We start from the raw sequence: 12,693 nt of genomic DNA on the forward strand, positions 1-12,693 counted from the left end.
TCCGAAATTAAAAACCACTTTTTTTTATTCATTTGGGGTTGGTCAGATTTTTATCAGAAAAATTAGGCCTATTTTTTCGGATCCCCCAAGAAAAGTCCTGCGTACGGGCCTGGGCCCACCACCAGCTGGTGGCTGCCCTATAGGCTAACTCAGACCGATAACATGTATACAGAGGATTGTTTTTATTTACATGGTTGGTCTTGCATGCCGAACTAGATGGAACTATACACATCCTACAAAAGCCATTCCTTGTGCGTTGTTTATACACGAGTATATACAGAAATCTTCACCTTGGCACAACCAAGGCTTCTGCACCACAAACAAGTGACTACATAATCACTGTTGAGGTGGAATAAAATGTATACTGTTTGCTTGTAGAAGCTTATAAAATGTCTAATTGGTTGCTTATAGAAGTTATAAGGCCGGCGACAGTGGTGGGCACGAATCACTCATGAAGTTTCTTGGTGAGACCATACCATCTTGTTTCTCACTGTAAAGCAAACAAAATATTATGCAGTGTCTAGTGCTGTGATATTCTTAAAATGTTATTTCCGCTTCTCTGTGCCTTTTAGCCAGACATAAGTGAGACAGGGTTGAATGTTCTCAAGGCAAGCATCCAATGTTGCCTCACTGATAAGGGCACTTCCCGCCCTGGGGTTCCTTGTTCCTTGTTCCTAGAAAGCAGTGATAGCTCATGGATAAATACCGCTATCTTTACATTTGATTGGATAAAAAGGGCTTTCATCGCTGGGTTAGTGTCAACCTGCTTTCTAGGAACCAGGCCCTTATGGGCAACAGAAAGATGAGAACTACCAATGTTGAGTGTTACCCTGTTAGCTTGACATAGTAACACCACCGCGAGACCATTGTCAAGGTAGGGGAAACTAAAAAAACACACTCAAGATATCCAGGAATCAGTTTGCCATAAGATGAACCTATAATTTTATAAGCTTGTTATTTATAAGCTTGTTATTCAGCTTTTGGTAAATTTGTAAAAAAAATGTTTAAGCCAAGTTCTGGCATACTTTATTTCCAGAGCTTTCTGTTTAGTGTGGAATCAGCTAATAAAAAAAAGCATATCACTCATTGCTAGTATAAAACTTACACATCATATCCAAGATGGTTTATAACAGTGTCCACATGTTCTTTTGGGATCTCTCCATCAACGTTAGCGAGGTATGTGTACAACTCTTTGAATAATGAGAAGGGAATCCTTGCAGGTCCTCCCTCCAGGTCTGTGGTGAGAATCTCACAGATGGTCTTCATGGCTAGAGTCAGGTTCTAGGAAGAAAAAGTAAACTGTTGGAAACATAGTCTCCATCGTAGCCTTTCTGGACTGGTCACGCTAGCCTGCGCTTGAGATGCGCCACCTAGGGTGTCAAGTCAAAAACAGCTGCAAGGGAGACTATTGAAAACGCTGCAGGGAAGAAATAGTGGCAAAAATATTAATAAATAAATGGCATGTGTTCATATACCTTTAATGTTATTTCCCTGCCTCGTACCCAGGCGTCTCAAATCAGTAAAAACAAGTAAAAATAAACTAGTGGGCGCAATGAGCCATGGCAGGGTTTAGGGTCAACTGGAGAAATGAGATGCCTCACAAATTATGTCTCATTGCCATAACATTTCCGATTTCTGGATTTCAAGAGAAAAATCGTTCACGCTGCAGGACTTTCAGGATAAATCACTTTCGTTTTTGTTTAGACATCAGAAATATTATATATTTGTGTTTTGAAGTGTACAAATAATAATAGAAATGTAGCTTGAAAGGAAGTTTTTAGAGTCAACTCTCCAAGCGAAAGCCAGCCATAGCATCGGAGGGAAATATCGAAAAACTTGACACATCCTTCAAAGCCCTTGATTTGGATGGTAATGCGACTCACATACTCACTTCTATTCTCAAACAATTCTAGAAGCAAGAGCCATGTTTTGCTTGCGTAAAGTATCCCTCATAATGCTAGAGCTTCCTGCATGTTTTTTTTTTCAACAAAGTTGATTCTGTGTGTGATACGAAAAAATGATTTGCTACTCAGGCTTTCATGTAAAATTCAGCATTCTCCTTGTAGAAATTGTGACTGAGGACAAGGAGCATGATCTCATAGGATAGCTTGGTGAACATTTCGCTCCCTTTGCACTTGAATAAAAGCGTGTTGTTTAAAATGCATATCTCATTATCTGCTTCCATTTTGTTTTCAGAATCTACCAGTCACTTCCCGTTTTTTATGCTACCCCTGCACACTATGTCCGGTAACGCTCGTAAGAGCCTGGGTACGAGACAGGTTATTTCCAACACTAAAACTTTCTGCTTTGCCACATACAAATCTAGTAGGGTTTGACAGCCTGACAAAGAACTTTTCCTAGATTATAGCCAAGAACTAGAACTACGCCTGCTTTGTGTATTATATATTTGGCATATTCATTGCACATTGCATAGCTCTTTTATACTACTGTACAAAAAAAGTCGTAAAAATATGTAGATAGTTTTGATAATAAGAGCCATGATGTTACCAACTTAAGGCAGCTTTACCTCGCTAATGGCACTACATGCCAGGGAAAGGAAGTGAAGCCACTTAAGCTCTTCTGCAAAGCTTCCCAGCCTGCAAACACACACAAAAAGACAAGAACATACAAGTCCTTTGGCAATAAATAAAGATCTGCTCAGAGCAAAGCTTTTAAGCCTACATAAGCTTTTTGCTGCTAAGTGCTGCTTGACAACTAACAACACAATAAAGCTATTGCAGATTGTGGCATTTAAGCAATAGAGAAGTATCCACACAACAGAGTTTAGTCCTTTTTTCTTCTTTTTAGGAGATGTTCAAGCTTTACCTCAAAAGCTCCTCCAGTGTATCTTTAGGGAGACATAAGTGTCGCCATTTTTCCTCCAGTGATGAGAGCTCAATTATAGGCTTGCTTCCAAGCTGGAGAGACAAGATAATAAATTGCATTTGTAATTAATAATAATGAAAAGTATCATGCTCCTGCAAGTACGTCTTGCACTGAGAAATATTCAACAATTATACCATTTCCATTGAGGTGGATAGTGGTGAAATATCTACCGAGAGCCAAAGGCTTGAGGTAGATATAATAAAACGAGCTTTAGAGCAATTTTCTTTTTGGAAACACTTGCAAATTGGCTGTTATATCCACCATTTTGCTTGATCTCGGGGCGCAGGGAAATATCCACCTCCTAGGAGGTGTATATTGCATTTTATCCCGAGTTTCTCGACAAATCAATCACTTGTTCTTGCAAGTTTATACACTAAATTCATTTCGTCTATGAAATATTGAAATGTGGTAATGAAAGTTAAAGTGTGGTACAAAATGTACATACTTTCTAATCTTTTGTGACAAAAAGTAATTATTTTTATTTGATCACTATGGAAGGAAATAGAAGGAAATATTCAGTATTTCCTAATATTTAAAACAATGAGTAGCTGAAAATTGATTCAAATGAAGAACTATCATTTTGTCATCCTCTCTCATGAATGACCTATGTCTGTATTAATCCCATCGTTAGCAGTATAACTAATATTTTCACTAGCCTTACTCCTGTCTGTAGCCACAAGTGGTCAAACATGAATTAGAACAGACCTGTCTGTGTAGAATGCCCAGTTGACCCTCTGTGAGCGGCTTTTCCAATGGCTGGCCAAGTTGAAACTCAAGTCGCTCTTTAACAGGAGGTGTCTCACCCTTAGCAAGAGCGTCAAAGTACCTTTAGAGGAATATGATCCATTGAAGTAAATCATCATAATACTGATATTATTAATATCATATAAATACCTCAATGACTATGGCCCCCATGTTCAAAATGAATGAGAGTCAAGAGAGTACATCAGAGTTGTGTCTCTCGTCTACTTGTGATCGAAGCCTTAATGTTTTTTTTTTCTTAAGTAAAAAGAATGAAGATCTGATACTGATGATTTTGGCAGAGGCTTGAGGTGCTATTTTGCATATGAATCGAGTTAATGCTGGTGGCAAAAGCAACCTAAATTCAGTAAAGCATTCAGGCTTTTCAGAGAACATAAGATGGCTACAAACAATTCCGAAATAATAGCTTTTACAGAAACTACTTGTTATGACAGGCCACGAAACATCTGAACTTAGAAAGTCAAATAAGCCGCGAGTTTTCGTTGCTTTACACTTACGCGTAAGCCCATTGGAGGACATCGGTCGGTTGTGTCCTTATTGCGGCTTTTGTAAACTGTTTCAGGATATCCGGGAGCTCGGGAGGGATGTTTATTTGCTGGGAGCAGTAAATCGGTTCGTCTGCTTGCGGCATGTTGGTAAAACCGAGGCTTAGTTCTGCTCAACACAACCGTTGAATCGTCTTTAATATGGCGGCTTGTGTGTAAGGCTCCCTGTTGTCATAGCGACATTCAAAGCACAGGGTGCCCAAAAAGTACAAGTTATTATCACTTATCATTTTTTTTTTACCTTGTCTTTTATTTACATTCTCAAAAAGTAACGCTTGTAGAAAACCAAATAGCAATGAGCATATCCATGAAGCATTCTATGTCCGATGAGGATATAAAAAGAAATGTGAATCTCGAATCATACGGTCCACCTTTGCCCCCATAATCCATTGCACGCTTCGAGGAAGCATTCAAAATGGCGGAATAATCGAAGTATGTTTATTTGTTTTGATGTGTTGTGTTTAATGTGTTCTAGCGTTTTGATGGTTTAGTGACTGTCTTGATTTAGTGGCATGTCAAGGTATAGCGCTCATCGATCGGATGACGACGGCAGCAGCTTGCTGAGTAGCGCTGGCGAGGAGAGCTTGGCTGATAGTGGAGAGGGACGTAGAGAAAATGCCAGACATAAACCCAGAGGTATACCTAGGGGGATTCATGTAAGCTTACATATAGTAAGGCGTAGCGATGCGATGCGATAGGTACCTCGAAATTTCAAAAGTTTCGCAAAGTCTCGGAATCTCTGCGTTTTTACGCTAGTCTCGAAGTCTCGTTTTTTTCAAAAATTTCGGGGTCTTAGAGCCTCGGTTTTTTTCCATCCTTGTTCTCTCGGAGACTCGTTTTTTAAACGCTATCTCGAAGTCCTGAGGCTTACCGCTCTAAACAGAAACTTTAGCTACCGTAGCAAGATTGTATTGTAACTCTACTTATTCTTTTTTCAACTGATGTTTAAAGACATACCTCGAGCAAGTTATCCAAAAACAACCTTGGAAAAGCTCGGGCTTATATTCCAAAATTTGACAAAAAATCTCCGGCTCGGATTCTGAAACGCAGGTCTCGGCGCCTTGACAAGTCTTGGATTTACCCATCGCTACCCCTAAAGATGGAAATAATAAGTTGTAAAGATCATTGAGAAATACCTGGTCAGTAGTACAAAGAAAATATGCAAATCATGGGGCAGTAGGGGTCTATTTATGCGTTTGACATTTCTGTTCCTTCCCATGTAGTAATGATAGGAGGTGAAGGTGAGAAGCATTCAGTGCCAGCAGTCATCACCATCCCATCAGTGACAGATCCAGGAGTGGCAGAGGGGCGGCCCCCAAGGAAGGGGCCTAGACGTGGCTCTTCCTCAGAAGAATTTGAGTCTGCAAATGAGCCAGAAGATGAAAATCTAGGTAACCTCACAAGTAATTTTTAATCTCCCTGTTTTACCTTGTATCTGAACAAAGGAGTTGGAGATTGATAAGTAGGGGGTGGAAGTTATTTAATTAGTTCAAATAAAACTTAAATTAATTTATTGAAAAAAGAAGTAGCCGGCACTTGGTGGAAAATATCTTGCCGGGGCCTAATGCAAACCCTACAAAGCGCTTTCTTGTAAACTTTCTTTGTTTTGAAATCAAGATTACTGTGTTGGTATCATTGTACAGATATCATCATTATATCAAGTATTGTTATATCGAGGTTGTACTGTATATGAAATGCTGAAATTGTAAACTGAGGTTGGTGTTATCTATTACAGGAGCTCCGGGGCTGACCCCTCCTGAGGTTCTGTTAAAGCGTATGCGCAAGAGAGCTAGGGAGCTAGCGGCACAGGGTGCTGGTGAAGAGAGTGTGTTTGACAGGATAAGATGTGTTGCACTCACAAGAATTGTATATGGTGACTACCATTGGCAGCTTGCAAAAGCCTACTCCAAGCTGGCCTATGCATACTTTCATCTTAGGGGTAAGTACCCGATACTTGATAACCTTCCCCTTCTTTGCTGTTACTTATGTCCATTGCTTCTTTATTACCCCATATAGCTAGTCACCAGCCTGTCCTATTTATATTGTTATTATGGTCATCATCATCACCATCATCATCATCATTTTTTATCATTCTCATTGCATTGCAGTAGATAAGATACAGTAGATAACCTTCCTAAATGGTAATCTGCATTTTTGTGAATGAAAATCTCAGGGCTGGCTCCACAAGCTTTGAAGCATGCTGAAAATGCAAGGGACACTCTTCTTGCTGCGGACAACATGCGTCAACAGTACCGCCAGCACTACACAAGGGAAGACATTGTGCCTGTATTGCAGCTGACCTATCTTACAATGGGGCAAGCACATGCAGCCCTTAATCAGTTAGTCATCAAGGACATTTTAATTCCATGTCTTTCTTTTACTTTCAAATTGTATTCATCTAGTATACACAAGAGAACTCAATGTTTACTGGCCTTGTATATGTTGTGGTTTGAAATGCTTCTTGGTTTGAAATTGTTAAAACCAGTTTGAAAAAAAATTCAAACCAAGAAGCATTTCAAACCACAACATATATGACAGATACTCACATACATTGTTAATTAAGAAATAAAGTATTTTGCTTGAACCAGACTTTATTACATACACACATTTTAGATAAGGTTGCAGTAAGAATCCGAAGTTTCATGGGTATTAAATAAATAAGCAAAAAAACTGAAATGAAAAATTCTTGTTTATGTTCCTGTCAACATTACAGCTTTCAGGTACCAGAATTCAGCCATTTATGTTACCCTTGAAAAACTTCAGGTTATAACACAGTGCAACATTATTTAAAATAGTTGTATACAAGACAATCTGGTCCCAGCAAAATATCTTAAACTTTTATGTATGTGAGTATCTGCAAAATACTATATTTAAAATTTTGGTTGAATTCTTTTCTAGTTTTCAGAAAGCAGAACAAAACCTGAAGAAAGCTGAACTAGTGTCACAAGAGAGAGAAGATATGCAGCAAGGTCACAGAAATCCTGACAGATATATCAAGGTGCTGATGGCCCTAGGGAAAGTCGCCATGAAGCTAAACAAAGTTGGATACGCTATGGATTGCTTAGAAAAGGTATTGACATTTCGAGCTACAATCCGTGACAATAATAACTGAGACTTTTTGACCACTTGCAAAAAAAACCATATCTTATTTTCCTGTGAAAAAGGCAATTTCCCCCTCCCCCCAAATCAATGTCGGCTGGGATGCAAAAAGCTTTGTAACAACATTGATCTGGGGGGGGGGAGATTTTGAAGAAATGGTATAGTCTGTTGATCTAAGGGTGTATGGATCTCAATATTTTTGTCACGGACTGTAGATATCATATCAAAAGATAAAATGAAAATAGCTTGGTTGTTGCTCGGGAATGACTATTGGTTATTTTAATTGGAGAGTTTGGGATTGCTGCTCTATTTCAATTGCAAAGCTGAATTACATAGTCAAAAATTTTTTGCAATTGATTAGTTTGTGATATTTGCCTTGTCAAGCTTTGTGTGAAAGCAAAAAACTATCACAATCTTCAAAAACACTTCTTATCGGCCTGAGTAACAACCAAAGAAAGCCAAGCAAAAATGAGACTAAGAAGCTTGTAATTTATCAAACAAATAGTGGAATTAAAAAAAAGATCTAAACTTGTGCTGAAATGAAGACATGAAAAAATATATGCATTTCATTACAAGGACTCTGAATAGCACTAGGTAGACTGTATGTGTTTAGTCTGATGCTCATTACGGTGCCTGTAATGAATGATAACTAAATTAAACTCTTCTAGCAATTTCTGCTAATGATGGATCCTATCATGCAATGTTGCAGGGTTTGGAGGCTGCTCAAAAAGAGTATGGAGGAAAGGGAGTTCAGCTGATTCCTATTTACCAAAGCCTTGGACATGCAGAACAAAAACAAGGATCTGGACTGAGCAGCAAGAAAAGATCAGTGGACATGTACCTGCATGCACATGGAATAGCTCAAGACAAGTATGGTTTAGTTCTTGGTATTTTGTCTTAATGGAGAGAATCATGGAATAAGGTGACCTAGGGTGGTAAGGGGAAGTATGGTGGTTAGGGGAAGTAGGGTGGTAATGGGAAGTAGGGTGGTTAGGGGAAGTAGGGTGGTTTGGGGAAGTAGGGTGGTAATGGGAAGTAGGGTGGTTAGGGGAAATAGGGTGGTTTGGGGAAGTAGGGTGGTAATGGCAAGTAGGATGGTTAGGGGAAGTAGGGTGGTAATGGGAAGTAGGGTGGTTAGGGGAAGTAGGAGGGTGGAAAAGAAAAGTAGGGTGGTGAAGGGAAGTAGTGTGGTTGAGGAAGTAGGGTGGTAAGGGGAAGTAGGGTGGTTAGGGGAAGTAGGGTGGTAAGGGGAAGTAGGGTGGTTAGGGGAAGTAGGGTGGTAAGAGGAAGTAGGGTGGTAAGGGGAAGTAGGGTGTTTAGTGGAAGTAGGGTGGTAAGGGGAAGTAGGGTGGTAAGGGGAAGTAGGGTGGTTAGGGGAAGTAGGGTGGTTAGGGGAAGTAGGGTGGTTAGTAAAAGTAGGGTGGGAAAGGTTAGTATGGTGGCTAGGGGAAGTAGGGTGGTATGGGGAAGTAGGGTGATAAGGGGAAGTAGGGTGGGCACAGAGGTGTAGATGTATGATTTTCTGAGTTTATAAAGTTCTTGATGTTTTTCAGTTATAAGGAAGACTCTGTGCAAGTCGCCGACTCAGCGTTCATGGTATCATTAGCATATCTTTCAACTGGCGAGGTTGAGGATGAGGAGAAGGCTAGCGAGTTTTTACACACCACCATAGACATCTACATGGAGCACAGTGGGCCATATCACAAGCAAACTGTCAAAGCTCAGGTAACTTGGGAATCTCTTTATCAACACGCAGGTCCATAACTCAAGGCAATCATCAAAGCACAAGTAATATAATATATACTGTATTAGTATAAATCTACTCACATACTATCACGAATCTTGCAATTTTGCTCTCGTACTCACTATCTATTGAGCCATAGATAATGAATAGGGAAAAAGCTTTGCTTGTCACAACAAAAGCGGTAATTACTGAGAATGATTAAAATCGTCATTTATTTTAAGGTAGTATGTGAGTGGATTTATACTAATACATTTAGACTACTTGTTCTTTTTTTTAGGAGTCAAATACGCTACGTGCCCCGTTGATTATCTATTTACAAATAAAAGACTTGAACTCGGGTCATATGTCATGTCTACGTCATCTCCTTCACTCTCTCGCAACCTCGTGTGTTTGCTTCATGTCTTGTGCATTGACTGCGTTATATTTTTCTTATTTTCCGTTACTATGTCTTCAAAGAAGGCCCCGTAGTCTAATTGTTAAGTATAATTAAATAGATAATTAAATAATAAAATAGACTAAGAAAGAACTATAATACTTGAGGCCAGATCTATGTCACATATGGCATATGTTTTTCTTTGGTTAAAATAGTGTGAAATAAAGAATAAAAAGTGTGACAAGTAAACAAATTAATAAATAATTAATCAGTATCCAACATCCATTTACTAGGGTCAGTACGCAGCTCTTACAAGCTGCAATTTGAACAATATCTGCACCTCGACACAAAGAACGAGAAGAATAGAGACAAAAGAATTCCTTTGTAGAACAAAGATAATAGGAGACAAAGCAGCTGCGTAGTTACTCATTTACTACTGAGTTGTGTATTTTTCAGGATGAGCTTTGCTGCCTACTCATTCGTCAAGGTCGTCTGGACGAAGCATTGTCCTTACTCAAGAAACTCATAACTGCCAAGTCTGAGATTCACGGTGACCCAAGCAATGAGCTTGCGACTGCACACCAGCTGATGGGATCCATAAGGCTGAAGCAGGCCAAGACAGAGGTGGCTCTGAAACACTTTATGAAGGCTTATACCATGCTACAATTTGTGCTCGGAAACAACCACAGGAAGACCAAAGACTTACGGGAGACTGTTGAACTTATTAAAAGGTAGAGGAAGTGGTGACAAAAATGCTGTGACGTCCTACCCATATCCCCACCCCTTTCAAGCTATTTACATTTTATCTTTTGATATGAGACCCATATCCCCACCCTTTTCAGAAAAAGGCGCTCTTAAATCAACAGACTATACCATCTCTTTGAAATCCCCCCTAGACCAATGTTGTTTTAAAGCACTAGCGTCTCAGCCTGTCTGTCTTTCCGTCCGTCCATCTGTCTGTCTGTCTGTCTGTCTGTCTGTCTGTCTGTCTGTCTGTCTGTCTGTCTGTCTGTCTCTGTCTGTCTGTCTGTCTGTCTGTCTGTCTGTCTGTCTGTCTGTCTGTCTGTCTGTCTGTCTGTCTGTCTCTCTGTCTCTCTGTCTCTCTGTCTCTCTGTCTCTCTGTCTCTCTGTCTGTCTGTTTATATTTCACAGCAATGCTATGCCTGCTTGCTTGCTTGCTTGCTTGCTTGCCTCCCTGTGTATGTGTTACCCAGGACTCATGTTTGTTATATTGTGTGCTCGTAGGGCTCCAGGTGCCAGCAAAGTGCAGACCTCAGATGACAAGATGAGGGAGAGACCGAGATTCACTCAAGTCGTCGGTAGATCAAAACCAGTAGGGAGTAACACGACATCTGCTTGGTCATAATCAAGGTGTTTTACGAGCCCTTGTTTGAATTTGTAAATACTGTACGGAGTTCCTTGTTTGAAAATGACTTCCTTGTACATTTACAGTCTGCATATTGATAAGGACAGGGAGGAGAGGGGACTCGCTCTTTGCTATTCATATCCAATACATTGCAACACAGCCTTTTCGAAATATATCACTGTACAACAAACAATATGATAATTGTATAATGGTGCTTCTGTTTTTAATAGATTAAAAAGGTAAATTTGCAGCTCCTAACTTGTTTTGACACTTGAAAGTGTTAACTCCCCTGTAACTGGTAACGTTTATATGATACAAAATGGCGACGACGCTGTTGCAATGTCTATTAATACACTTTGACCGGTATTTTTCTGGGATTTTGGATTTTCGTAAGCTTATATTTAATTTTTATTAGATTTATGCGAAGCCTTCCTTGTAAGCCCATCTGGTAGGAACTAGCATGTTACGTACAAACAAAATTACTTTTTCACATTTTAATTTTTTTTCATATTCCTGTTTGTAGGGGCGTGGCTGTGCCCCCTCCCTAGTTTTCTTACTTGCACCGCGGCCTCTCCTAGTATTCGATGCCCTGTGGTGTCAGGCTAAGTCTGACCAGGAAATATGTCCATTACGATGTGTTATTATGTTTGGTTCCGTACATTACAGGCACGGTCAGAGTGAAGCCGTGCGACAATATAAATAGCAAATTATAACTCTGTGAACAAAATTTCCGAAATGGTCTGTGGTTGTTACCCTGGGTACCAGAGGCTCCAAGCTGCGCGGCGAAAGCCTTTTGAGCGTTCTTGCCGCGAAGCTCCGAGCCTCTGGTACACAGGACAGGCTGTCGGTTTGCGACTGAATATTTCTCCTACCGATCTCCTCAGATTGTAATGAGTTCCCTTTTTACTTTTGCACCATTTACAGGCGACAAAAGGGATTGTCGAAAGGTTTCGGCCCCAGCACCGCTATCTATCGAACTGTACTTTAGAAGGATAATCGAACCAGCAGTGTAGGGGTGGGCAAAAGAGGTGCTCGCAAAAGAGGTTACTCGACCGCCAGAAAGCGGTCTTCTCCAATTAAAGAATAACTTATCCTGCACAAACCCGTCAGTAAATACTCTTTAGTTCATGGAATACAACCGAGGACAGAAATAAAGGAAAGAAAATGATAAAGTCATCAAAATTACTGATAAGTAATAGAAAAAAAGGTAGAGCCAATTGCCCGAGGATCGAGCCTCCTCAGATCAGATTTGAAGCGAGAGAAAAAATACAAAGTAACCTGTCCGCGCATTAATAGGGAGGCAATACCCAGGAGCCCTGTGTTATACCGCATTCACACCAGCACTTAAACCAGTTTAAAGGTGATTTAATCAAACTGGTTTAAATCTCAACTTCCAAAGAGTGGATAGAACCAAGAAGACAACTGAATAGACTGTGCTGCACATGTTACTAAGTGATCATTTAGCTAGTAGGAATTCAACACAATGAGAAACTTGGCAAGTAATCAGGCAAAGAAAAATCTTGTTCAACTAAGCATGTTTTTGGTGTGAATGCAGCATACGCCACGCGCAGCTCCCTGATATGTAGACTGAAAAATATAGGAGTCTTTTTTGCGATTGCGTTTCTTGGGAATTCCTGTCGCTATAGAGTGATTATTTCGTCATCGTGCACAGCACGCTGCGACCTCAGCAAATAATATAATGCCGCCTTAGTCGTGCACGTGCATTCTTTCGTGTCGCCGCCTTAAGCCTTTATTTCTCCTGTGCTCAGTCGCGCATGTGCATATCTTCCGTACTCACAAACAAGAAAAGTAAACGGAACTATGCTGAAATGTACGCGACCTAAAAATTGTTCATGTGGAATATTTAGGCGTTCATTTTCTTACACTTTTGTCGCCATCGGGCGTGTAGGGCGGAACA

General features: G+C 40.1%; 2 protein-coding genes across 3 annotated transcripts; one reads left to right on the forward strand and one right to left on the reverse strand.

Moving 5' to 3' along the window:
• Window positions 1-167: 167 nt before the first annotated feature.
• Window positions 168-4,364, reverse strand: LOC5518636 (ropporin-1-like protein). Its single transcript, XM_001638595.3, has 6 exons — window positions 4,146-4,364; window positions 3,592-3,712; window positions 2,827-2,918; window positions 2,528-2,597; window positions 1,106-1,281; window positions 168-490 (listed from the first exon to the last, which is right to left on the reverse strand). The coding sequence occupies exons 1-6, from the start codon at window positions 4,277-4,279 to the stop codon at window positions 415-417; spliced, it is 669 nt and encodes a 222-aa protein (XP_001638645.1). The 5' UTR covers window positions 4,280-4,364; the 3' UTR covers window positions 168-414.
• A 210-nt stretch (window positions 4,365-4,574) lies between these two features.
• On the forward strand, window positions 4,575-11,033 carry LOC5518652 (tetratricopeptide repeat protein 23-like). Of its 2 annotated transcripts, XM_048725212.1 has the most exons (10): window positions 4,575-4,625; window positions 4,702-4,829; window positions 5,417-5,584; window positions 5,929-6,132; window positions 6,367-6,532; window positions 7,092-7,263; window positions 8,002-8,162; window positions 8,846-9,017; window positions 9,866-10,140; window positions 10,655-11,033. In XM_048725212.1, the coding sequence occupies exons 2-10, from the start codon at window positions 4,706-4,708 to the stop codon at window positions 10,773-10,775; spliced, it is 1,563 nt and encodes a 520-aa protein (XP_048581169.1). In that variant the 5' UTR covers window positions 4,575-4,625; window positions 4,702-4,705; the 3' UTR covers window positions 10,776-11,033. The 2 variants fall into 2 exon arrangements, with proteins under 2 accessions (XP_048581169.1, XP_048581168.1); XM_048725211.1 differs by having other exon boundaries at window positions 4,589-4,829.
• The last annotated feature ends 1,660 nt before the right edge of the window (window positions 11,034-12,693 follow it).

Source organism: Nematostella vectensis, chromosome 3, assembly GCF_932526225.1.
Source record: "Nematostella vectensis chromosome 3, jaNemVect1.1, whole genome shotgun sequence".
Lineage (NCBI taxonomy): Eukaryota > Metazoa > Cnidaria > Anthozoa > Actiniaria > Edwardsiidae > Nematostella > Nematostella vectensis.